The sequence below is a fragment of the Poecile atricapillus genome, chromosome 22 (assembly GCF_030490865.1).
Source record: "Poecile atricapillus isolate bPoeAtr1 chromosome 22, bPoeAtr1.hap1, whole genome shotgun sequence".
In the NCBI taxonomy this organism is placed as follows: domain Eukaryota; kingdom Metazoa; phylum Chordata; class Aves; order Passeriformes; family Paridae; genus Poecile; species Poecile atricapillus.
In genome coordinates, this window is record NC_081270.1 from 3,865,328 (window position 1) to 3,889,690 (window position 24,363).

The 24,363-nt window shown below is 57.8% G+C and overlaps 2 protein-coding genes across 4 annotated transcripts in view; one reads left to right on the top strand and one right to left on the bottom strand.

Annotated features, from left to right (window-relative positions):
• Positions 1 to 1,666: 1,666 nt before the first annotated feature.
• Positions 1,667 to 13,417, top strand: ARHGEF16 (Rho guanine nucleotide exchange factor 16). Of its 2 annotated transcripts, XM_058855310.1 has the most exons (16): positions 1,667 to 1,715; positions 2,490 to 2,613; positions 3,204 to 3,786; positions 4,373 to 4,424; positions 4,843 to 5,012; positions 5,489 to 5,545; positions 5,971 to 6,131; positions 6,601 to 6,753; positions 7,126 to 7,255; positions 8,094 to 8,168; positions 9,010 to 9,102; positions 9,471 to 9,625; positions 9,951 to 10,130; positions 10,511 to 10,584; positions 10,958 to 11,059; positions 11,475 to 13,416. In XM_058855310.1, exons 3-16 carry the CDS (start codon positions 3,229 to 3,231, stop codon positions 11,612 to 11,614), a joined length of 2,100 nt encoding a protein of 699 aa, XP_058711293.1. In that variant the 5' UTR covers positions 1,667 to 1,715; positions 2,490 to 2,613; positions 3,204 to 3,228; the 3' UTR covers positions 11,615 to 13,416. The 2 variants fall into 2 exon arrangements, with proteins under 2 accessions (XP_058711293.1, XP_058711295.1); XM_058855312.1 differs by lacking the exon at positions 2,490 to 2,613 and having other exon boundaries at positions 1,673 to 1,715; positions 11,475 to 13,417.
• A 152-nt stretch (positions 13,418 to 13,569) lies between these two features.
• Positions 13,570 to 24,363, bottom strand: part of MEGF6 (multiple EGF like domains 6) — a 77,219-nt gene continuing 66,425 nt past the window's right edge. For both annotated transcript variants that reach the window (XM_058855414.1, XM_058855415.1), the window contains 19 exons: positions 24,156 to 24,287; positions 23,611 to 23,739; positions 23,200 to 23,331; positions 22,710 to 22,838; positions 22,039 to 22,167; positions 21,453 to 21,581; positions 21,051 to 21,179; positions 20,739 to 20,867; positions 19,359 to 19,487; positions 18,983 to 19,111; positions 18,217 to 18,348; positions 17,792 to 17,920; positions 17,078 to 17,206; positions 16,830 to 16,958; positions 16,553 to 16,681; positions 16,051 to 16,179; positions 15,840 to 15,968; positions 15,288 to 15,419; positions 13,570 to 14,673 (listed from right to left, as the gene is read on the bottom strand). In XM_058855414.1, the coding sequence (XP_058711397.1) occupies positions 14,606 to 14,673; positions 15,288 to 15,419; positions 15,840 to 15,968; positions 16,051 to 16,179; positions 16,553 to 16,681; positions 16,830 to 16,958; positions 17,078 to 17,206; positions 17,792 to 17,920; positions 18,217 to 18,348; positions 18,983 to 19,111; positions 19,359 to 19,487; positions 20,739 to 20,867; positions 21,051 to 21,179; positions 21,453 to 21,581; positions 22,039 to 22,167; positions 22,710 to 22,838; positions 23,200 to 23,331; positions 23,611 to 23,739; positions 24,156 to 24,287 (2,402 nt within the window). In that variant the 3' untranslated portion in view covers positions 13,570 to 14,605. The remainder of the gene's footprint in view (positions 14,674 to 15,287; positions 15,420 to 15,839; positions 15,969 to 16,050; positions 16,180 to 16,552; positions 16,682 to 16,829; positions 16,959 to 17,077; positions 17,207 to 17,791; positions 17,921 to 18,216; positions 18,349 to 18,982; positions 19,112 to 19,358; positions 19,488 to 20,738; positions 20,868 to 21,050; positions 21,180 to 21,452; positions 21,582 to 22,038; positions 22,168 to 22,709; positions 22,839 to 23,199; positions 23,332 to 23,610; positions 23,740 to 24,155; positions 24,288 to 24,363) is intronic.

The following is a 24,363-nucleotide window of genomic DNA, read 5'->3' on the forward strand; positions in this document are numbered from 1 at the left end:
AGCACCACCTCCAGGCTTTCCTTGGACACCTCCAAGGATGGGGACTCCCAACCTCCCTGGGCAGCCCCTTCCAATGCCTGGACATCTTTTCCATTTAAAAATTCTTCCTCATATCCAACTCAAACCTCCCCTGGCACAACTTGAGGCTGTTTCCTCTCATCCTGTCCCTTGTTTTCCTCCTGTCATGGAGTTGTGCAGAGCCAGAAAGTCCCCCCTGAGCCTTCCTTTCTCCAGGCTGAGCCCTGCCAGCTCCCTCAGCCACTCCACACAAGATTTTTCCAGCCCTTCCCCCAGACCTGTGCCCTTCTCTGGAAATGTTTCAGCCCCGAAACATCTCTCTTGCTGTGAGGGGCCCAGAGCTGGACAGAGAACTCGAGGCGTCCCCAGAGCAAAGCAGGTGCATCACATCCCACTGAAGGGATAGGATGTTTGCACAGGGAGGAGTGACAGTATTCCAGGGGGGAGAAAGTGTTGGGATGGGGCATCGGTGAGCTGATGGAAAATGTCAAGCATATTTCCTTTCACAACCAGAGAGCAGAGCAATGAACTGCCCAGTGATAGCGGCCAGATGGTTCAGCTCCAGGGGACCCTGGGAGCAGAAATTACTTGAAAGCCGGGTCTTTGAGCTAAAAACCCCATTACACAACTGATGAATGGCCTCGCTTCAAAAAGTCATTCATGGTGATCAAATGATGGTGTCCCACATTCGGGATAATGGCCCTTCCCCGGAGATCGGGAGGGTTTCAGTAGGAGCTGAACCCTTGAGTAGGAGCCCTCCACTCTCTGGAGCCTTTCTCCTTATTAGCCCCGGAGGGAAAGGATAAAAAACCTATGGGATAAGAAAGCTGTGATAATGGGGCGATTGTCAGGCAGCCCCGGAGTGGAGAGAACAGAGGCATTTAAAAGAATATTGCTGACAAGTGGACTTTGTCATGCACAAAGTGCTTGAGATTCACCACAAACAAGTGAGAAAAAGGCCCCATTTGGGGGATGGGGAGGAGCAGAACAGGGGGGCAAAAGAGAAGGTCAAGGAAAAGTCTGTTCCCAGTAAAGACACAGCATTGTTGAGCCTTACTAGGAAGCTGTCAGCAGCCTGACCCTCAGATCCTCTTTTCCCGTAGCTGCAGCGTCCAAAAGCAGCTGAAACTGATGTTCTGTGCATCCGGAGGGATCGCTCGAGGTTACCTTTGACCACTGAAGACCCAGCTAAAGCGAGCATCAGACATGCCTGCAGCAAGAGACAGCTGGGCTGCTGAAGTACCGAGTGTGTGTCGGCCAGACCCCGAGGACAGCCCGGGCACACTCGTTTGTCACCCGTTAACGCGACAGGAGAACGACACCGAGCAATCCCCCGCCTTCAGTGACCTTGCAGAGGCGGCTTTAGGGGATGGGGAATGCCGAGACTCCGCCCAAACACCTGATTAACACTCATCAAGAAACAGCAAAACCCTGTTCCTAGAGAAGCTTAATTAAATTTTCAGCCCTGGGAAGCCGCGGCGGCCCCGGGACGGGGCGCGGCAGGGAGCAGAGCGCTGGCTGGGCCGGCACGGGACACCGGCAGCGGCTCCGGGCTCCGAGCGGCACCCCCAGCCCGGCACGGCCTTGGGGGCGGGACCGGCACCTCCCCCGGTTCCGCCCCGGTCCCTCCCAGCCCTTCCCGGCCCCTCCCAGCCCTTCCCCGCCCGCCGCTGCCGCGCTGGCTCCGAGGGGCGCGGGTAGGTGCGGGCGCGGTGGGGTCGGGGCGGGGGCGCTGCGGAGGGACCGGGGACCCGGGGGAGGGACCGGCAGCGGCATCGGGACCGGCACCGGGGCAGCCGTGCGGGCGGCGGCCCCGGGCGAGCGGCTGCCGAGCGCCTTCCGGGGAGGGGACGGCGGGGACCGGCTGTCCCGTCCCTCCCGAGACCCGTCCTGCCGCGGCTCTGTCCCCTCTGTCCCCGAGGGTCTCAGCGCCCAGCGGTGCTGGGAGGGGTTGGGTCCATCGCAGAGGGGTTTGTGTGCTTCCCAGGGTTGTATCCCGCCGTGCTCCCGGCCCTTTTGGAGCCCTGCCCCCTGCACCGCAGCCCTGGGCACGCAGGGATGGAATCCGCAGGCAGTGACGGTGCCTGTGCCCGTGTGCCACCGCGGGCAGCGACACGGGAGATCGATGCCCTGGGTGGCCACCGAGCCTCCCTCCACCCCAGCACCGAGAGCTGCGGATGCTGTGGCCCCCAGACCCTCTGGATTCAGGCATATTTATTGTTACCGGGGCTTAAGATAAGCTCCATCCCCAGCTAGGATGGGGTTAAGAGCGGAATGTGGCGCTTTGCTCGGCCGCGGGACACTTGGCAGACCTCTGGACACAGAGCATATGTCCTGCATCCGAGGACAGTGGAACGAGCAGCTTCTCTGTCAAATGAGCTGTTGTTGATGGGTCTGTGCTGTCCTCCTGCCAGTCATTCATGCAGGGGAAAAGCACGCTCAGCCTTGGTTTGTTTCCTGGTCTTTGAAAGGGAACAGCTTGGAGATGGCACTGGCACACAATGGGATCTCGGTTGAGGACAACTAAACCATTGCTTCTCCCGGAGTTATGTAATGGGCAGAGGGCATAAAACACTCTGTCTGTTCTGTAGAAAGGTACGTGGTTCTGTGTGTGGCACAGGAGGGGATGAGTGACCTTAACCCTGGCTGGGGAGCCCTAGGGACTAGGGCAGGTGTTTTTGTGGGCAGCGTGGAGCCACCCCTCGGCGTGGTTTGGGGCAGGTACGAGCTTGAAGGAGCACAGGGTTCATGGCCAGGCGCTGCTGGGGATTCCACAGCCCGGGGCAAGTGGCATTCAGGAGGACACAGACAGGCTGTGGTGGCTGGCAGCACCCCAAAGGGGAGTGAGGGAATACAGAGGTGTGGCAGCAGTGGGGATCAGGGAGGCTCCAGCCCTGCCTGGCTCAGGTCTGAGCCTGCCCGGAGCCTGCAGCACGGCCTGGCTGCTCCCGGTGCCTGACCAGGTCCTGGAGTCCCCAGGCTGGCCCTGGCACACGGTGGCCCCGTGAGGAGCGCGGGCGGTGGCAGCATCCCGAATGTGTCCATACAGGCCCTGCCTGTGGAGCACCCTGGGAAGGCGGAGGCTGAGTCCTGCGCTGTCCCAAGGTTCCCGTGGCTCAGCATAAATTCCTGCTGCCTTACTGGGAGGTGTTCAGCCACCTGTCTGTCTGTCTGTCTGTCCTCAGCTTGCTGCTCCCCTGGGCCTCCGCCATGTCTCGGAGCCCCTCTCCTGCCTATGTGGATGACAAGACCTTGCTCCTGGAGTACCGATGCCACCCAGTGCAGCCAGAGCCCCCCAGCCCAACCTGTGCCCCTGGGAAGCGCAGCTCCACCACGGCTCCCAATGCCACCCCGCTGTCACCACTGGCCTCCCCCACCTCGGCTGAGCCGCGTCGCATCATCCTCAGCACGGACAGCCCGGCCACGCTGAAGGTGGGAACACAGCAGCTCATCCCCAAAAGCTTGGCTGTCTCCTCCAAGCCCAAGAACAGCCCCTCCCGGCACCAGAGCTTCGGGGCGAGACGGGAACCCCTGAGCCCCGACCCGAAGCGGGCGGCCGTCCCCATCCTGGCCCCGGAGGCAGAGGATGAGGATGATGGCGGAGGGGCCCTCAAGCGCAACCTGAGGAACATGTCCTACCGCGCGGCCATGAAGGGGCTGGACACCGGGCTGGACACCGAGCTGGAGCCAGCCAAGGCCGCTCCCTCGCTGAAACCCGTGTCTGAGGATGGCAGCACCCTGCCCAGCCACAGCCCGGCCAGGAGCAAGGTGGGTTTAGCACCCGCTGTCACCCCTGTCAGGCAGGGATGAGGTCCTGCTCTCCTGGTGGTGACAGAGGAGCTGCAGGGCGCACAGCTCTGGTCAGCTCTGGAGATGGTTTGCTGAGCCTGGTGTCATGACTGGTGCCTTGGGAAGCTCCGTGTCACCAGCAGATGCTGCAGGTCGCTGGAGAGCCTGGGAACAGCTGACATGGCTTTCGTGGGGAGTGGAGCTGGACACTTGGCAGGCGGCTGCGGGATGTTTGCAGGGTGGGGCTGGCCGGGCGCGCGGCTCCAGTCGTACACAGATGTGGGTGAAGCACGTCTGGGGACAGGGAGACTCCAGAGCAGGCAAAGTCCAGAGAGAGAGATTTGACAGCAGCAGAGCAGGTACAGAATGGTTCTGAGCGTGACCCTGGGTACGGGAGGTGAAAGCTGAGTCACCTGGGTAAGGCAAACAGAGCTCAGACAAAGCCAGGCTGAAAGAACAGGGTGGTGTGGGCTGACTGGCACAGGTAACTCCCCCTTTTCCTGAAAGTTTTCCCAGGGCCTCAGAAGTGTGGTAACCACAGCAGGCTCTCCTCTTGCCCTTGCAGAGAACCCTCGGACGGAAGCGGGTGCAGAAGCGTGGTGGCTCCTTCAAGGACCGTGAGTGCTCCTGGCCCCTCTGCCTCAGCCAAGCAAATCCCTGCTTGCCTTCCCTTCCCCCCTGTGCTGCTCCCTGCCCGTGGCCTGGGGCCATGGCTTTTGTCTCTGTTTCCCCGAAGCAACAGGAGCATTGCTGCCCTGCTTTCCGACTCCTGGGGCTGATCACGCTCCAGTTGCTGCCATGCTCGCAGATAGATGGTTCCCAGGGAAAATGGGAGAGCTGTGGGAGGCTGTTGGGAGCAGCAGCCGCTGGGTAATCGGTGCAGTGCAAAGTCCAACCTCATCAGGGAGTTTCTGGCCCGGGCTCACTGGCACTTGTGGCTTGCAGCCAGCAGGGCCGGGCAGCTGTGGTGGGAAGGAAGGGAAGCCATGGGCTGGGAGAGGCTGCTGTGTTGACCTCATGTCTTCTCCTCCGCAGAGCCCCGGCTGTATCAGGAGATCCGTGAGAGAGGTCTGAACTCTGTCAGCCATGAGTCAGACGAGGACTTGCTGGAGGAGTCCCTGCCAGAGGAGCCGTCCTCTCTGGGCTCCACGATTGTGGTGCAGAGCTACCGCCCGGCCCAGCTGACCTGGAGCCAGCTCCCAGAGGTAGGGGCAGCAGCTGGTGGGGTCTGAGAGCTGTCAGGGGATAATTCCACATCATTAGTCCTTGCACTGGTATGTTCTGGGTTGTCTGGGTTGTCCAGCCCTGGCTGGCACATGCAGGGTCTGCCCAGGGCTGTTGGTGCAGGTGCTGCTGCTCTGGTTGGGCTTTACCCACAGCTGCAGGGAAGGTGGGTGCTCCTTGCTGGGCTTCCCCTGGACTGTGGGGAGAGCAGTCTTCATCCAGGGAGCTGCTGGGGGTCGGGTGGTGCTGCAGGGGGGGTGATGCAGGAGTGACTGGTGATGGGCAGTGGTGGCGGTGAGTGATGGTGTGGGGTGGGTTCTGATGGGTTCTGATAGTTTGTAGTGGTTTGTGATGGGTTGTGACAGTGTGTGGTGGTGGGATGTGCAATGGGACAGCTGACACAGCCCCAGACCGCACTAGAGGGCGTGCAAGGACCATTGTTCCTGCTCATCCACAGGTTCTGGAGTCAGGCATCCTGCAGAGGATCTCGCCCGAGGAGCGCAAGCGGCAGGAGGTGAGAGAGGCCTGGGATGTGCCTGGGAGCACAGCGGAGGCACCAAAGGCTGTGGGACACACGTGCCTATGTCAGGGCTGGCTCCGGGTGGAGCTGGGCTCGGCTCAGCTCATGGTGCTGCTGCTTCCAGCTGCTCCAGGACTGGGCAGTGCTGGGAGGGCTCACCTGCACAGATTGGTGGGGAAACAGGCAGCTCCGCTGTATGCTGATGGGAAGGGAAAACATCTTCATGGCTTTTTAACAACTGAATGTCCTAAAACACACTGGGATTATTGGTATTGGCCAGGCCATGCATGAGGTGACAGAATCCAACATGGAGGCAAGTCATTTCCAGTGGCTTTTTGCCAAGAGAGTATAAATAAGATTTAACAATTAATTTCCAGCTTTGTCAGTGTATGCTGTTGCATCTTCCCTTCTTTCTCCAGGCAATGTTTGAGATCATCACTTCTGAGTACTCCTACATGCACAGCCTGAGCATCCTGGTGGGCCACTTCATGAAGTCAGAGGAGCTGAAGGAGACCATGACTCAGACAGAGCACCACCACCTCTTCTCCAACATTGGGGACATCCTGACAGTCAGCACGAGGCACGTGGGGCCTGGGGCTGGAAGCAGGCAGGCCTGGGAGGGGACCCCGAGCTTTTTACTTGTAGTGCTAAACCAACCATCCCTTAGATTGTTGAAGGTACGCTGGGAGATGGGGAGGAAATGCCTTGGAAGCCAGTGCTGGGCGAGCTGTGTCCGTGTGGGAAAGCAGCAGCAGGAGGATGCAGCAGCCCTGGGAATGGCTGTGGGGGCGTTGAGGGGTTGTGGCTTCCCAATGGGGCAGAAACGAAACCTCATGGAGGGCTGAGGTGGAGGAGGGATCCCATGCAGTAATGGAGGAAGTGTGTGCTTCTGGAGAAGGCGTGGGTGTCTCAGCTGCTGGAGCTGCCCTGCCAGAAGGGATCCAGGCTCCATCTCCTCTGGGAAAACTGGGGAAAAGCTGCAGTGGGAACATTCAGTTTGTCCAGCCCTAGTGAGTCATGTGGTGAGGTTGTTTTAATTCTCTCCTCAGCTTCTTTGAAGACTTGGAGAAGCGACACCAGGAGCACCTCCTGATCCCTGATATCAGTGACATCGTGGAGGAACACGCCTCAAAACACTTCAACCCCTACATCAGCTACTGCTCCAATGAAGTCTATCAGCAGAGGACACTGGATAAGCTGCTGTGAGTACAGGGCTTGCGCTGGCCATGGAATTTTCTCCGAGGGGCTTTGGGCTCCAGGGATTGCAGAGGTCACTAACACATAAGGACACAGATGGGCCTTGTTCATCTCCAGGCCAAGTCTGAGTCTGTTGTTGGTACATCTGTGGCTTTACCCACCTTTTGGTGGGCTCAACATCTCTCTGGATGCTTTTACACCACCTGCTGTGGGATCAGTCCCATTTCTTCCCAGCTGGGCACTCCGAGCCTGGCAGAGTGACAGTGAACATCCCAGGCAGCACCATCACTACTCTGCATTTCCCATACATGGAGAGCTGCTGGAAAATCCTGACAACTGAAGAACAGAGTTAATGGAGCTTTCTTGTCCTGTTCCAGAACCACAAACCCCTTATTTAAAGAGACCCTGAAACAAATTGAAAGGAAACCAGAGTGTGGAGGCCTGCCAATGATCTCATTTCTCATTTTGCCCATGCAGAGGGTAACACGGCTTCCTCTGCTCTTAGATGTAAGTAGTCACACAGTGGCATTGCTTGGACCCTCTGAAGAGGTGACTCTGCTATTCCCTTTATTTCCTGAGCCCAGGACAGCTTCTGCTTGGACTTCCAGCCCTCTGGAGCTGGGCCCTGAATGCTGAGCCTGGATGCTCCTGTATTCAGGAGAAGCATTTGGATAACTCTCAGGGACATGGTGGATTCTTGGGGTGTCCTGTGCAGGGCCAGCAGATCCTAATGAGTCCCTTCCAACTCAGCATATTCTGTGATTCTGTGATTTATATCCAGAGCAATCTGCTTCTCTGGGGGCTGTCTCAGGTGTGCAGCTTGAAGCTCTGTGAATAACACTTCATTTCTTGGTACCACCCATCTGGGTCCCAGGGTGGGGTGGCACAAGTGTCCTGATTGATGGGTGGTCAGGCAGCCATCATGGAATGGAATGGAATGGAATGGAATGGAATGGAATGGAATGGAATGGAATGGAATGGAATGGAATGGAATGGAATGGAATGGAATGGAATGGAATGGAATGGAATGGAATGGAATGGAATGGAATGGAAAGCAGGTCTTGCATTCTTCATGGAAATCTGCTCTAAATGGCAAAGCTGCTGGATGTGGGATTTCCAGTAACTGCTCCCAATCTGTGGTGGGTTGCAGGGGTGAGGGCCAGGCACGTTTCAGACATGAATAATCTGGGAACCCCAGATTCATGGCTCCCAGCACTGCTAAACCTTCCTTTGACCATTGGGAGCAGCTCAATCAACATGCAGCATCCTGAAATCCCGGGGCAGTGGCTGATGCTCCCTTCTCTGTGCTGCAACGTCACTAAAGCTTCTTATCTTGGAATTCCAGACCGTCCAGCAAAAAACAAACGCACGCACCGCAGCGTACGGAGCTGCCACCCGCGCTGTGAAGGCCATCAGCAAGGTGAGGCCCAGCTGCCAGCCCTCCACTCTCCTCCTGCCAGCTCAGCCCTCGGGAGCACTGATCCAATGCTGCCATTCCAGCCTCTCATTTCCCTCCAAGCATCAGTTCACTTGAGGCTCCTCTGCTCCAAACAGCTGCCGGATGAACACTTCTTTCCCCTTCTCACCTTTGTCACCTGATCTTGGTTTGTTCCTTTTTCTTATCCTCTTTTCTTCTTTCCTCTTTGGCCCACCTTTGTCCTTCCTGAGACAACTCTCACCGTTGTTTTTGGGGATTTGGGCAAAGGGCGGGGAATGAAGCACAGAGGGAAGTGTGGAGTGCAGGAGTCACGAGCAGTGTCCATGCTCCTGAGTCTCATCTCCCTGTGTTTTCCCATCTACTGGTCAGTCACAAGAGCCAAAGGGCCATAGAGACTGCGGCCACCACCGTGCCAGTGGTGACTCTTCCTTTCATTCCCCTGAAGAGCAGCTCTTGTGGCAGCACATTCCTGCTGCTCCCAATCTGTCCTGCTCTCACATCCAGAGTTCTCCCTTCTGTATGATTGTCCTCCCTCCTGTCTTGAGCTCTTCTCAGATGATTAATTCTTCCTCTTCCTGTTGCTCCTCAGTTTTGGTGCAGGTTCACTTGAGTCCTTCTCCAAGCAGAGCCCATGTGCCATCTCTGTCCAGGAGAGCATCCCACTGTCTTTTCCCAAACCTGGCATGAAGCCTGTGCCAGGATTTGTCTGTCTGCCCTGCTCAGGGCAGCAGGACAGTCCCTAGTGCTGGGGGTGGTGTGGGAGATGGGTGGGCTCAGTGTCTGACTCTTCCCCGCTTCCCTTGGGATATTTTTCTCTTCCCAGCTGGTCAAGAGCTGCAATGATGGAGCTCGGGCTATGGAGAGGACAGAGCAGATGTACACCTTGCAGAAACAGCTGGAATTTGGGAAGAAGAAGGTGAGGTCCTGTGGAAGTGGTGGTGGGAAGTCTTCTGAGGCCTGTTTAGTCAGGTGAGAACAATGCTGGGAATCTTTCTGGGAAGCCTGGACCGGGCTGTTGGATGCAGGAGTTTTTAAAGGGTGTAGTAAAGCCATGGCAGTGTCACCTGCTGTTGGGATCCAGGGTCTGGGTGTACTGGAGCAGGGTGCATGGTTGCTCTGCCTTCCACCCGCCCCCTGGAAAACCCTTTTAAAAAGACACTTAAACACACGTGTTGTGTCCATTCCAACTGAGCCCAGGGCCACTGCAGGTTCACTTCTTGCCTTGATTTTGCCTGCTGCTGGTGAGGAGGGCAGTAACTCAGGCTGTTCCTGGTGCTGTTCCAGCCTTTCCCACTGATCTCGGTGTCCCGGTGGCTGCTGAAGCGGGGGGAGCTGCACCTGCTGCTCTCGGAGGAGGCCGGGATCTTCCGCCGCGGTGCCGGCCGCCTCTGCCACCTCTTCCTGTTCAATGACGTCCTGATCATCACCAAGAAGAAGAGGTGAGGCTGCAGGGAGGGCCCTGCCTTCCCCTGGAGGACAGCTAGGGGATTAAACCCCAATTTCCCGAGCAGCATGTACCAGAGAAATCCGTGAGATTCCCGTTTTCACCTGGTGACACCCTTGTCAGCCAGAAGAGTAGCGCCCAGTCCCATTGGTGGCTTTGCCTCGGTGGGTGGGTGGCCAACGAGTCCCCAGAGCCATGTCCCACCCTGAGCATCACTCCAGGCTGCTCTGGAAATGCCTGCTGAGCCTCCTGTGCCAGGCTGGGAGCTGGGAAGTGGCCTGGACCCCACAGCTGAGGCTCTGATCCCGTCTGTGCCACAGCGAGGAGAGTTACACAGTCATGAACTACGCCACGCTGGACCAGGTCACCGTGGAGAAGGTGGAGAGCTCAGATCCACCCTCCCCTCCTCCTGGCAAGGCCGGTGGGCACCTGCTCCGAGTGGTGCTGGAGAAGGACAGTGAGGGCCGGCGGGAAGAGGTGGTGCTGTCAGCAGAGACGCTGTGAGTGCTACACTGGGGTTTTGCTCTGGTTCCTGGGGTGAACTGGTGCCCTGGGAGTCTTCTGAGGCTTCTGCAAATCTCCCTTTATCCCCATGCTCCTTCTCCCAGAAATGGGGATGTGCACAGGCTTCTCCCAGGCTCTGTTCCTTCCTCTCTCTTACATTTCCCATATAATTCCCATATCAGCTTCCCCTGTCCAAGTGAAGTGAAGCAGCTGGGCCTTGTGTGCCACTTGGGAAGTGTCCTTACCTTGAATAGTCTGATCAAATGCTTGTCCAATTTGACTCCCCTGGAAAGCTTTCATCCTGCTGGGAATGTCCCAGCTACTGCTGGCCACAGGGATGCTGTCCCAAGGCTTTCTTGGTGTTTTCCTCTGGCAGGAGTGACCGGGCCCGGTGGATCGCGGCGCTGATGCACAGGGAGAAGGAAAAGCCCGACACCACTCCCAAAGGAGGTACCGTGTGCCAGAGGGCAGCCTGGCTCTGCTGGCATTCCCTGTTACACTGGAGTATTTGCAGGGCCAGGTTTCTGCTGGTTCTCCTCTATTCCTGCCAATGGAGAGGAAAACCCCAGCCTTGCTCCTTAGGAGTTGCCTCCCAGGAAGTTATCAGTCACAATTAACTTTAAATACATTTCCTGGGAGGCACAGGAATTCCAGGAATGCTTTCAGCCGTTGTTAGAGGAGGTTTGACAAGCTTGGAGGGATAAGGGGCAGGGACAGGAGGGAATGGAGCATGCTGTGCGGTGGAGCACTGGGTGGGTGGCTGGGGGGTCATGGCTGATCAAGGGGCTGTGCCTCACTGTCCCTGCTGTCCCCTGTCCTGCAGACCTGAGCCAGGTGGAGATCACCCGTGCCTACCTGGCCAAGGAGGCGGATGAGCTGTCCCTGCAGCAAGCAGATGTAGTCCTGGTGCTGGGGGGAGAGGATGGTGAGTGCCAGCAAGCACGGGGCTGGGGCAGGGGCAACCTTCAGTGATCCCCGGGAATTTTAGTAATTGCAGAAGCTTCCAGGAAGCCCTGGCTGCTGATGAGACTCATGGCACTCACTGGCTGGTGCTGTGTCTCAGCAGGTGACAGTGGGTCCTGGGGGGCTGAGGGAGGTGGCACTGCCATGGGCAGCTGTTGTGTTCCTTGGGGTGGCTCCTGTGTGCAGGATGTGGCTGGCACCAGCAGCAGAGGCCTCAGAAGTGAGAGAAAACACCCCCCAGAACAGGCAGTAAATCAGAAACCTCCTCCCCTGCCATCTCCGGATGTCTCTAACCAGCACCTCCAAGGGAGGGGAGTGGTGCACGCACAGGATCCATGGCCCTTCCTGGCCCTGTCAGCTGCTCTGTTCTCTCGCAGGCTGGTGCTGGGGGGAGCGGCTGCGGGACGGGGAGCGGGGCTGGTTCCCCCAGGCCTGTGCCCGGCCCATCACGAGCCGCGTGGCCGCGGAGGGCAACGTGCGGCGCATGGAGCGGCTGCGCATCGAGACCGACGTGTAGGGACAGCCCCGAGGGACCCCTCTGCCTCAGGGAGCTCCAGACCTCTGCAGACTGAGCCCACGGAGAGGAGGCAGCAGCAGAGCCTTTCTTCTTGAGTTGTGTTTGTCTCAGGTGGCAGATCCCATCGGCCAGGACAGGTCTGTGTGGCAGCTGGGACACAGCAGCTGCTGCAGTGAGAGCTGGCGCTGGGCACTCCTGGCAGCGCTGGCACCGGTGACCTGGAACAGGCCCCGGGAGCAGCCGAGGGCTTGACTCAGGTTGGAAAGGCTGGAGCTGTTCTGGGCTCTGAGGTGCCCATGCCACCGTCTCCATCCCTGCTGGCAGCTGGGCCAGCACCTGCTGCACACCTGGTGTGGGGAGAGCACACCCCAGTCAGGGATTGTTAGGAGCTGAAATCCGTGTGCTTGGCTTATTCCTCAACCCAGTTTTTGCTCCTGTTTCTTTTTTCTGGCCCTCCCCCCAACAATAATTCTTGTGCCCTTCAGGCAGAGCCGTGCCCTGCACAGGTGAGGTGATGCCAGACACCTTTCAGTCCCTTGATAAAATACTTGATGCCAGAGTTGTTCCCATGGACTCAGCTCTGGGGCCAGGAAGGAGATATGCTCCAGGCAGAGGGGGAAGCAGGGGCAGGATGAGGAGCAGTGCTGCAGCTCCCACCTGCCTTTCCCTCCTCCCAGCTTGGGGAGGGTGTTCTGCCCAGGGCTCATCCCTTCACACCTCGTGCAGGGGATGTGGCAGCTACAATTTTGGGGTGAGCCAGCCCCATACACTGCCAACTTCACATTCACAGGGGCAGCATTGATTTCTGTTCTGATCAAACTGTTAAACTGTAAATTAAGGTAACAATAAATTCTTGGATACCAATGAACCATGTGTTCTCTGTTAGTGGTGAGTGTCCCTGAGCATGACAGCTCCAAGGAGACAGGTTGTCCCAACTGTGAGCCCTAAAAAGAAGCTTCATTCTGCTGGTGGCATTGCTGTGGCCTCCGCATGTTCTCACAAAACACGTGCATCTTGTGAAACACCCTGCAGAGCCCCTGCCAGCCTGCTGCCACCTGGAGCAGCTGTCAGGTGCATTTGACTGAGACAGACAAGTTAAGTAAAAACTCAGCCAGGCTTTCTGTTTATTTCTTTTATCTGTGGAGAAAGTAACATTTTTCATCAGTGCTAAATTAAAGATGATCCATAAAGAGAGGCAGTACAAGAAAAGAGGAAGCAAACAAACTGGATTAAGAAATATGAACATGAAAAGAACGTTATATAAAAACACAGGTAGAGGGCTGCTGCAGTCCCATGCTCAGACACGTGGTTTGCTCCAAGCAGCTGCCAGGAGTCACTGAGCTGCTGCTGGAATGGGACAGGATGGATCCATCCCCAGGTTTAAGGCTATTTCCATGTTCTCCTGGAGCAGGGCCATCGAGGCAGGGCACCTCCACCGGCCTCCTCCTCCTCCTGTGCTGCTCCCAGGTGCTGGAACCTTCCTCCAAGGCTCTAGGAGCTTCAAGACAAAGGGGAGCTGAGGGATGATTGTCTGGAGAATTGGCAGCACCACTGGCAGCATTGACTGGGGTTATTTGGCACATGGACAAAATCTTCCTCCTCCCTGTTTACCCAACATCCAACCTCAACAACACAATTTTGGTCCTTCACTACATACTTATATTAACATGATTTCTTCACAAGAATGATATCTAATGTAATAAGAAAATACTGTTAAGGAAGAAATAAAATAAGAAAGGAATTAGCCCAAAATGCCAAGTTATATACAGATTAAAATAAATTCCATCAGGAAAAGAATTATTATTTTCAGTTGGCCCCTGTGGGAATAATTTAAAGGCCAAGCACCTGGGCAGGGCTGTGCTGCAGGGGATGGGGATGGGGATGGGGATGATGGGGATGGGGATGGGGATGGGGATGATGGGGATGGGGATGGGGATGGGGATGGGGATGGGGATGGGGATGGGGATGGGGATGGGGATGGGGATGGGGCTGTCCCTCTTCTCTGCAGAGCTGGGGTTCCTCTGGCAGTGGCTTCACCTGCCCAGGAGCTTTGTGCAAACAGTCAAAGGGGCCCTGGGCCCTGGCCAGGTGATGTGGTGACATTGGAGTGGTGACATTCCCTGCTGCTGCAGGTGGCCAGCTGCTGTCTCTGACTGGAATGGCAAAATAACAGGATTCAAGTCTGGGTCTGATCATTCCAGCTGGGATCTGCATTGACCAGATGTGTAAGCACTTTGTCTCCATCCATGCAGTATCTCTGATTGCCACACTTGATTTGGGCTTCCTTCTTCTTGGAGTGAGTGACAGGGCAGCACCATAGACTGACAAATTCCTGGCATGAAGAACAGGCTCCAGGCCCCTCCCAAGCTTGTCCAGCGCAGCCTGTTCTGTTGGCAAGGAGGCAGCAGCTCTGCAGGTGAGTGCTGGAGCCCTCACGTTTTCCCCTGGCAAATGGTCATTTACAGTAAAACACCACAGAAAGTTCAAATTTAAAAAAAAAATAAATTCAAGTGAGGTGGTGCATCCACAGGAGGCCCAGTCTCAGGAGAGCTGGGCACTGTGAGCCGTCAGTCCTGACAATGCTGTGGTGCAGCTTCCCATAAATATTGATGCATAAATACCTGATTTGGACCACGATTTCAGCCCCCTCCCCAAGCCCAGCACCCAAAAGTTGAAGGCCAGCAATGTGTCACAAGCTGTCAAAGTCCACTGTCCCCTGACCAGAAGTGATCCCTTCTGAACTGGTCACCTGGTCTCTGGCCAAAGGCATGCACTGGTGTGGGCACACATGTCCTCACGGCCAGCCCGCGCTGGCACAGTGAACTGGTTATACTGGGCACTTCAGCCTCACTCAGACCACCCCAAAAGCAGCAGCTGGGGCTGTTAGGAGACGAGAGCTGCTCATGTGGCTCATAAATGAGTTCATTACAGGTCATTGGCTTCTTCAGGTGGCTGCTTGGTTGAACCAAGGGAGTGCTCCTGGAGCAGGACCTACTTCTCTGCCGGCCGGAGCCCCCCCGAGGGTGGTGGTGGCCTGGTGGGTGGCAGGGATGGCATGGCTGGAAGGGAAAGACAGGACAGGTCAGTCCTTGCTGTCTGCACCCCTGCTGCAGGGCTGTATCCTCCACACGGCTGCCCTGCCTGGGGGCACAGCCTGCTCCCCACTCCCCTCCCCAGTGGGAGCACTGGTCCCAGTCTGTGGGTTTGGGTCAGACCCTCCTGCCCAGCACCCACAGGGGTCACTCTGAGCCAGACCCTCCTGCCCAGCACCCACAGGGGTCACTCTGAGCCAACAGGTTCAGTGATGGTTTGGGCAGAGGTGAGGAGTGTGGGGCTTTCCACTGCGGTTGGTGCACAGGATCATTGTTCCAGCATGCTCATTAGAGAGTGGGATGAGTGCCCTGGCTTTTCCAGGGGCACATTTGGGGTCAGGTTTGTTTCTGAGACTTCAGAAGCCTCCCTCATGGCTGCAGCGACAGCAAACTGGTCAGACCAACAGAGGGGCTTGGGAAGAGGCAGGTGCTACATAAGTGACCGGACTGAGCTGATTTACTGCTACCAAACCCAACCCTGGGGCAGGACCCACAGCCTGAGCACAGGTACAGCCTCCCCTCAGCTTCTGGCCCGGGATACCCCACCAGCAGCATTGTCTTTGTCCCTTCCCTGGCCTCACCTTCCCGGCAGGTGGGTCCCGTGTGGCCGTTCAGGCAGAGGCACTGCCCGTTCCTGGCGTTGCAGTAGGAGCTGCGGGGGGCACACTGGCAGGGCAGGCGGCAGTCGGGGCCGAACTGCGTGGGCCGGCAGTCTGTGGAGGGCACAGAGCTGCTCAGGCTGCTGTTGCCTGTGGCAGCAGCCGAGCAGGAACGCTCAGAGTTTTCCCGGGATGCTGCAGGCAGAGCAGCTGGGTGCTGGGTGCAGGATAAGGTACAGAGATGTTTGCTGTGGTGTCACAGGACATCAGGGCATCCCCAGGCCACCAGGACTTCCCTTCAGTCTTTGATCCTCAGCTTTTTGACTGTGTCAATCTGAAAACACGGGCTCTAGAGGCTGGGGGAGAATTTCTGTTCTGATCTGACTAGGAGCAGGGTCCAGAAAGGTGAGTGCCGCTGCCCCTCTCTCTCTAGGAGGTGCCACAAACCAGAAGAAAGCCCCTTCCAGCTTCCTGGGATCAAAACCCCCGTCACACAGCCTCCTTCCTCCCCTGCCCAGCTGGGGCTCAGCTCACCTGCAGCACACGCGGGGCCGGTTTTGCCCGGAGGGCACAGGCAGCGCCCCGTGGTCGGGTCGCAGGGCACATCGCTGGGGCAGTCACAGAGCCGCTGGCACCCCTCGCCGTACGTCCCTTCCTTGCAGCCTGTGTGAGACACGGGATACAGCCCTGCCCTGCGTGCCCATCCCTCGGGATCCCCGGGAAGGGCGAGCAGGACGGGCGGTACCTGTGTGACAGCGCTCGCCCCGCAGCCCAGGGGGACAGCGGCAGCGCCCGGTGGCGGGGTCACAGCCAGCCCCGTGCTCGCAGTCACAGCGCTCCCGACAGCCCTCTCCATGGAAACCCGGGGGACAGCCTGGCACGGGAAAAGCTCATTAGAGCACGGGTGGGTGGAACTGTGCAGCAGAGCCTCGGCCAGCCCAGCAGGGAGAAGCAGAGAGCCTTTCTGCCCGGCGGATGCCCAGGCGCTCCGAGGGCCGGTCGCAGAGCCCCGCGTTCAGCTGCGCGGCATTTGCTCGGTCCCCAACACCTCCGGGCAGCGGGCACGTGTGTGCCTTGGGAGAGAACCGCTGCGGGGACCAGAAATCACCTCTCTGCCGCTGCTGCCTGGGAAGTGCTCGCTGGGAAACCCTTGGGAAAGGAGAGAGCCCCGCGGTCCTGCTCTCCGGACGAGCTTTAGAGACGCCCCCATGCCCCCAGGCGAGGCTGTCCCCGCCGCCACCACTCACTGTGTTCGCACAGGGGCCCGTAGTGGCCGGCGGGACAGCGGCAGGTCCCCGTGGCCGGGTGGCAGGTGGCGTTGTGCAGGCAGGAGCAGCGCAGCTGGCAGGAGGCACCGAACATTCCCGGAGGGCATTCTGCGGGAGAGAGGGAGCGGCAGAGCTGCTCAGCAGCCCCACACCGGCGCTTCAGAGGGCTGCGCCCAGGCAGGGCTGGCAGAGAGGGATAACAGCAGCTCCACAGTCCCCGGCTCGGTGCGGGACAGCCCCCGCGGAGCGGCGTTACCTGATTCGCAGGATTTCCCCGTCCAGCCCGGTGCGCACGAGCAGGAGCCATCGGCCGGGTCACAGAGGCCCCCGTTGCGGCAGGAGCACGGCTGCTGGCAGCCCAGCCCGTAGCGGTGCCTCTCACAACCTGCGGGGCCAGAGGCATTGGCGGTGGGCACAGCGACCGCGAGCTGAGAGCAGGGAAATCAGCTCCAGCACCTTTCCCAGCGTGCTGCCCCACGGTCCTGATGCACGGCCCACACTTGCCTTGCTCACAGGTGGGGCCGGCTCTGCCGGGAGGGCACACACAGTCTCCGGTGACAGGGTGACAGGGAGCACCGGCCCCACAGGGGCACAGCCCTGCACAGTCCTGGCCGTAGCGGCCAGCGGGGCATCCTGGAGGGAGGAAAACCTCGGTCAGGCCAAAGCAGGGCTGGGGAGGTGGGAGGTGGGAGAGGGAAAGTTTTGCACAGCACTGGAGCTGAGCGATGGGAGGCAGAAAGAGCCTCCAGCCCTGCCCTGCTGTGCCACAGAATCACAGAATGGTTTGGGTTGGAAGAAACCTTAAAGGTTATCTGTTTCCAATCCCTCTGCCGTGGGCAGGGACACCTCCAGCTAAGCCAGGTTGCTCCAAGCCCTGCCCAGCCGTGGCTGTACAGCAACACAGCGAGGGCACGGTGACAGGAGAAATCGCTTTATAATAAAATAAACAGAGCAGAAAAACGTTTCCGTGGCTAAGGCAGACAGCAAACACGGTCATCTGCAGGCTCATTCCCTGGGACACAGCAGGAGGACACTGCTGCCAGGCCAGGTGGACAAAGGACACAAGGAGCTCTCCTCAGGAGTCAGTCCTTGGTCTGCTGCTTATCGACCACAGGGTCAGCAGCCTTTCTGTGGGCCGGGTCTGCATCTCCCACCCCTCACATGCCCCTGAGGAGGCTCCCCTGCTTTCCCAGCCCCTGTGGCTGAGGCAGTGCTCACCAATGCTGCAGTCAGCACCGATGAAGCCCGGTGGGCAGTGGCACATCCCCGTGGCAGTGTCACAGCGGCCCCCGTTCTTGCACTGGCACGGCCTCACGCAGTCACGGCCGTACCACCCCGGGGAGCACTCTGAGGGGACAACAAACAGCAGCCTCAGTGTCTAAAAATATGAGAACAAGGTCCAGACATCCTGGGAAAACCCATCAGGTGGATTTGCATGGATGTTTCACTCGGGAGGAGGCAGAGAGCTCTGGTAGGAGCAGTATGTGCCAAGCTGCCACCATCAGTGGGGTTCTGATCCATTCTGTCACACAGAGCAGCCCCACAGCACCCAGAATTCAACACACACACATCCCTCATGGCACCAGGACCCCAAGATGGGACAGCCTGCAAAGGGGACACAGTGGCACCAGAGCAGGACTCACCCAGCTGGCAGGCAGGGCCGTGGAAGCCAGGGGGGCAGACACAGGCCCCGGTGACAGGGTGACATTCCTGGGTGGCTCCGGAACACTGGCAGATCTGAGCACAGCCCTCCCCGAAGGTCCCTGGCAGGCAGGCTGTGAGGAGACAGGGCACCAAGGTGGCTCAGGAGCCATCCCACCCCTCTCTGCAAGGCTTTCTTTTTTAATATTTTATTTTAAGCCAGGATTTAGAGAGCCTTTTATGGCAGTAAAATTCTCCACCACCCAAAAAGCAAAGAGACTCTCGTGCAAAAGGTTCCTTCAATCCAGGAAATAATTGGATTGAAAAGAAAGGCAAGTACATAAAGGCATTGAATGCTTTTCCTGTGCCAGCCCTACCTGCCCTCACATTTCTGCAAGCTCCACACGCAGAGATGGCAAACCCAGCACTGTCCTCTCCATAAGGAATGTTCTCACACACCTCTGTCTCTTCCAGACTTGCTCATACCCACAGGAGCTCATTTTAATAGTGATTTATTGCTAATCCTCTGGATAAATACCCAGCTCTGATTTCCCACTTGGCTCCCTCTGCCCCGCTAACATTCCGCAGGCATGCACCCAGCTGCCAGAGTGGGAGTTGCTCCTTGGCACAGTTCTGCTCTTGGGCTGTTTTTCCTTGTTTATATTTTTTTTCCCCCCTTCTATTTTCTGTAGGAATTGCTTGACCCATCACGTTCCCAGAGCCTGTCAGCAGAGCTGTATCTTTCATGGATCATTCCCGTCTCCATACGTTTTTCACATCCAGAGCCAGTCAGTCCTGGCGGGCAGCCGCACTGGCCGGTGACATGGTGGCAGGGCACTCCCAGGGGACAGGCACAGCGACTGGCACAGTTCTTCCCAAAGAAACCTGGCAGGCAGGCTGTGGGAAAACAAACAGTGGCATGTGAGACTCCTGCCTGGATTTTAAGTTGTTGCTAGTGCCTGGAAGGCATCAGAACCCAAGGGGCTCCTGCCCCAGTGCCGAGCCAGCCCAGAAGCATCTTGTGTCACAGCCTCAAAATACTTTGCCACTACTTGTAATTCTCATTAAAAATTAAGTTTTCCTCTTCCCAGACTCTGGAACATCCAATGTTTCCCTGAGTTTCCCTTACCCAGGGGTTCCTCACCTTTCTCGCAGCGCTGGCCCCTCCAGCCACGGGGGCAGTCACAAGCACCAGTGATGTGGTGGCACGAGACGTTGTCCCCACAGTCACAGAGCTCCTCACAGAGTGCCCCAAACCGCCCCTCCGGACAAGCTTCAGGGACGAAAACACAGCAGAAAGGACAACTTGCACAAAAAAAGTGACTTTTTGGGGTTTTTTCCTTTGTTTTTTTGTCTCTTGTGCACACAGGCAGCTTGAAATACAGGCATTGGGACCTGACAGGATCCTAGCTTGGTTCTTTTTTAAAGAAACAACATAATGTCTACCTTCTGGATGGGTTTCTTCATTAATTTATATTGTAAGAAATTATAGAAGTGCTTAAGACTGCCTGGTGCTGGGTGCTGCTGAGGCTGTGGGGGGTTCTGGGAGCATGGGACAATGCTGGGAGGGGACACTGTCCCTCAGGATGTGGCAGGATCCAGTGAGGTGATTTGTGTGGCCAAGCTTCAGCTGCCAGCAGAGCTGTTTACAGCCTCCTGGAGGGAAAAACATTCCCAGCAGGAAACCTGAGAGTGGCTGGTGGCAGCTGAGGCTCTGATGGCACCTCCCCTGTGCCAGAAGTCAGCTGGCAAGTGCTGCCACTGGACTTAACACCCTGATTGAAGGATGTGCCAAGCGGAGGAGTCATGACCCCAGAAGGGAAGAAGCTTGTGGATCTCTGCTTGGTGTGCTGAGAGGTGATGAGATCCCTGTCACTGCTCTGAAGGCCAAGAGCCATTTCAAACCCTTCCTCATGGGAAGGAGATCGCCAGGGTGAGCATCACATCTAAGGATACAGCAGACGTGGAGTTACCAAGGGACAGATACCATGGGGCTTGGGACAGCCCTGAGGGTCAGTGTGATGCAAGGACAGAGAAGGAAGACTGGAAAAGGGATGATCCACTGTTACCCTTAAAATAATCGTGGCAGTGGAAGGTCCTCCCTTGGCATTTTGGTTTCACCATGCAGGGCTGCTGCCCTGCCTTCATCCCTGCTTGGAGCCTGTGGTTTTGCACTGATGCCTGGGGGTCTGTGCCTTTGGGAGTCCCACCTCCCTCCCACCAGCACTGCCACAGGCTGCTCTGGATGTGCACCAGCACAGCCCTCAGACGACAGGAACCAGGTGGGGCTGGAACTGGATGATCTGTAAGGTCCCTTCCCCCCCAAACTCCTCTGTGATTCAATGGAAGGAGAAAGTGCAGCAGCGGGCAGAACTGGGGCACAGCCAAAACCATGGCACTTACAGCTCCCTGCTTGCTGAAATTTGAATTTTGTCATTCCTTAAGCCCTCAGACCCTCCCTGTGCAGCAGCTGCTGCTGCCAGAGCCATCAATGCCCAGAGCCGCCCCCACATGCAGCACTTACGTCTCTCGCACTTGTGGCCGGTCCAGCCGGGCTGGCAGAGGCAGTGCCCGGTCTGGCGCTCGCACAGCCCCCCGTGCTGGCACTCACAGCGCTGCTGGCAGTCCAGGCCATGCTGCCCCTGGGCACAGGCTGGCAGGGGCACAGGGTGAGTTGCTGTCCTGGCACCCACCCTCCCAGCTCCCACCGCCCCACACACGCACAGGAAGGACCTTGCACCCCAACCCCTTCCACGCCACCTCCAACCTCCACAGGAAAACCATTGCAAGCCAGGATCTGTTTGCCCCTGAGCCGTTTCCCTGGCTGCTTCCTCACCCAGCTCGCAGGCCAGCCCTGTCCAGCCTGCAGGGCAAGCACAGGCCCCCGTGGCCAGGTCACAGGTGCCGCCGTTCTGGCAGAGGCAGCGCTGCTGGCAGTTCTTCCCGTAAAAACCCTCTGGGCAGGCTGAGGGAGAAACAGGACAAACATCTCAGTCAGGACACAGCTCTGGAGGCTCGTGACACGCTGCCAGAGCCATGGGTGGATGGTCTGATACAGAGCAACACTGATTTTGATGCAAGAGGAGCCAATGACACCCCTAAGGCTTCTCAGCTGCCCACAAAACAACTTTTGGTATTTCACCTGCTCAGATAAGAGGCAGCAGCACTCCACCCACCCCGAGGAATGGCATTCCTTCCTGTGCTGGCAGGGGAAGCAGGCTGGGCTGGGAAGTGTTACCTTGCTGGCACAAGGGTCCAGTCCACCCCTCTGAGCAGAGGCAGCGGCCGCTGACGTGGCTGCAGGTGGCATTGTTGAAGCAGTGGCAGGTCTGGCTGCAGTTCTGGCCGTACCTGTTCTCCTGGCATGCTGCAGGGGAGCAGAGCAGGCAGCAATGGTGGGCAATGGGTGGGAATTACAGCAGACAGGCTCCTACCAACCCTCCCAAGGGCTGGGAGAGGATCTGTCAGTGGGGGTTGGCTGCTCTGTGAGGGGTTTTGTAGTGTTGCAGGGAAATAATGTGTCCTAGAGGCCTGACATCTGAACACAGACACTGCTACCATCAGTGTTACATCCTTTATCTATCTGGAAGCAGTTTTACTGGATGCCCAAGCCCTCATTGCATCCAACCACAACCTGCTCAGGCAGAGCCCCCCAGTCTGAACCCAAATTACATTCCACACCGAGAAAATGGTGAATGGGGAATGGACAACTCAGACCTCCATTTCTTATGACCTGGCAGCAGAGACAGCCCTGGCTCTAGAGTGCCCATGAAGGGCAGGGTGGGCACCTCCCACAGACGCCTACCCTGGGCACCGGCACCTACCCTGGGCACAGCGAGGGCCGGTCCAGCCCGGGGGACACTGGCACTGTCCTGTCACAGGGTCACAGTGAGCACCATTCAGGCAGTCACAGGCCTGTCGACACTCCAGTCCATAAAATCCATCAGGGCAGGCTGTGGAAAACAAAGGAGAAATCCACACAAAATGCAGAGCTGGGGACCTCCCAGTGTGAAAAGGTGCCTGCCCCTTGGTGGCCTTTGTGGCCGGTGTGAGGCTGCACCAGTGTGACAGCCACTGCTAAAGGCAGCAGATATTGGATGTGAGCCCAGTATGGACGTTCCAGGTGCAGGAGAGGGCAGTGGTGGATCAGAGAGTGACAGCTTGAGGTTTCTGACCACAGAGAGGCTGCTGGGGGAGCTGGATCCCTGCATCCAGGGACCCCTCCAAGAGGCTTCTCCAAGACCCTGTGTGCAACATGTGCACACTTGGGTGACCACGGCAGCTGTGCAACCACTGGGTCACCCATTATTTACATTTTCATAGCCTTTTTTTTTTCCCCCTAGACCTTTTCCCTCCAGAGGCAGCAGTTTGCAGACTTGTTGTTCCCCCCCATGACCATCCTGAGGAATTCTCTTTGCTGTAACGGGATAACAAATTCACACAGGAACACAAACCCTCTGGGATGGAGCCCTGGTCCCCAGGGCCAGGTACTCACCGTGCTCACAGAAGGTTCCTCTCCAGCCTGGGCTGCAGGTACAGGCCCCACTGACATGGTCACAGGTGGCTCCATTGTCACACTGACACTGGTGCCGACAGCTCAGCCCAAACCACCCTTCTGGGCACTCTGAAAGAGATGAGACTGAGGAGTCTGTCCTTTCCTGGGTTCCGCAGAAGCTACCCTAAGGCAGGGGCTTGGATTCTGAATGGAATAAAAATGTCTGGCAGCTGTTTTTTTTATAACAACTGGTTGGTTCTAACCTGCCACTAACAGGTGTGAACCCACATCACCCAGCCACCCTGGGCACAGCATCAGCATCACAGCCAAGGCAGGGGACTGGGCTGGAGCAATGCCTTTCCCTGGAACACCTGAGGCCGTGGCTGGGTGTGAAGGCGGGCAGGGCAGGGCAGGGCAGGGCAGTGCAGGGCAGTGCAGGGCAGGGCAGGGCAGGGCAGGGCAGGGCAGGGCAGGGCAGGGCAGCACTCACTCTGCTCGCAGCGGGGGCCCGTGTACCCGGCCTCACACAGGCACTGCCCGGTCTCGGCGCTGCAGCTGCCGTCGCTGTTGCTGCAGTTGCAGGTGTGGGCACAGTCGGGGCCCCAGTGCCCCAGGTCACAGGCTGGAAAAGCACAGGAGGAGCCCATCACTGGTGTGTACCTGAGAGCACAGCATGGGCACAGTGCTGCCTTTTCCACTGGGCACAACATCCCTTGGGCACAGGGACAAACATGGCTGCAGAGAGGCCAGTGACACTGCCAGCACCGGACAGACAGAGTGAAGGAACCAAAGGGATTTCTGAGTGATTTCCCTGGCAGAGGCACAGCATGAAGATGAGAATGGAGCAATGGCAGCATAGCTTGGCACAGGTCAGAGTGGCCCAGGAGCACAGGAGCCGTACCTCGCTGGCAGTGGTGCCCCGTCCAGCCGGGCGGGCAGCTGCACGTCCCCGTCACTGGATGGCAATGCCCCTCGTTCCCACAGCTGCAGCTCAGCTGGCAGGCAGGGCCGAACCAGCCGGGTGGACACACTGCCAAGGGAAACAGGGAGGGAATGCAGGTGGCTGGTGGAACCCTGGCCCTCAGAGAAGCCACTGGGTACCACAGTGCTTCAGCAGAGCTGTGAGCACTGACACAGCTCTGACACCCCGAGTGCAGGTGCTGAATGGGACGAAGGGCTCAGCATTTTGCCTCCCTTTCTCCTGCTGCAGAAGTTACCCCAGTGGAAATGGGGCTAGAGAGACTTTGAAGTGCCCAGTCTGCATTCCAACGAATGAAGAAACAGAGATGTGCACAGTTCTCAGCCTGCCCTGCTGCACGTGGCAGTGCCTGGTCAGTCACTGGATGCTCCACTTGCTGCAGCAGATGCTACAGCTCAGCTGAAATAGCCCCATTCCAGCTGGAAATGGACATCCCAGCTGAGGGACCCACCCCAGCCTGCACTCACCATCCTGGCAGCGCTGGCCAGTGTAGCCAGGCTGGCACAGACAGGCTCCAGTGGCAGGGTCACAGCTGGCATTGTTGGCGCAGTCAGGGCAGATCTCCTGGCAGCCCAGTCCCCAGAGACCCTCAGGGCAAGCTGGAGAGTGAGCAGACAGAGAACACAGGGCAGCGGGATCAGAGCCGAGGTGGCAGAGGGAAATGTCTGACCTTTG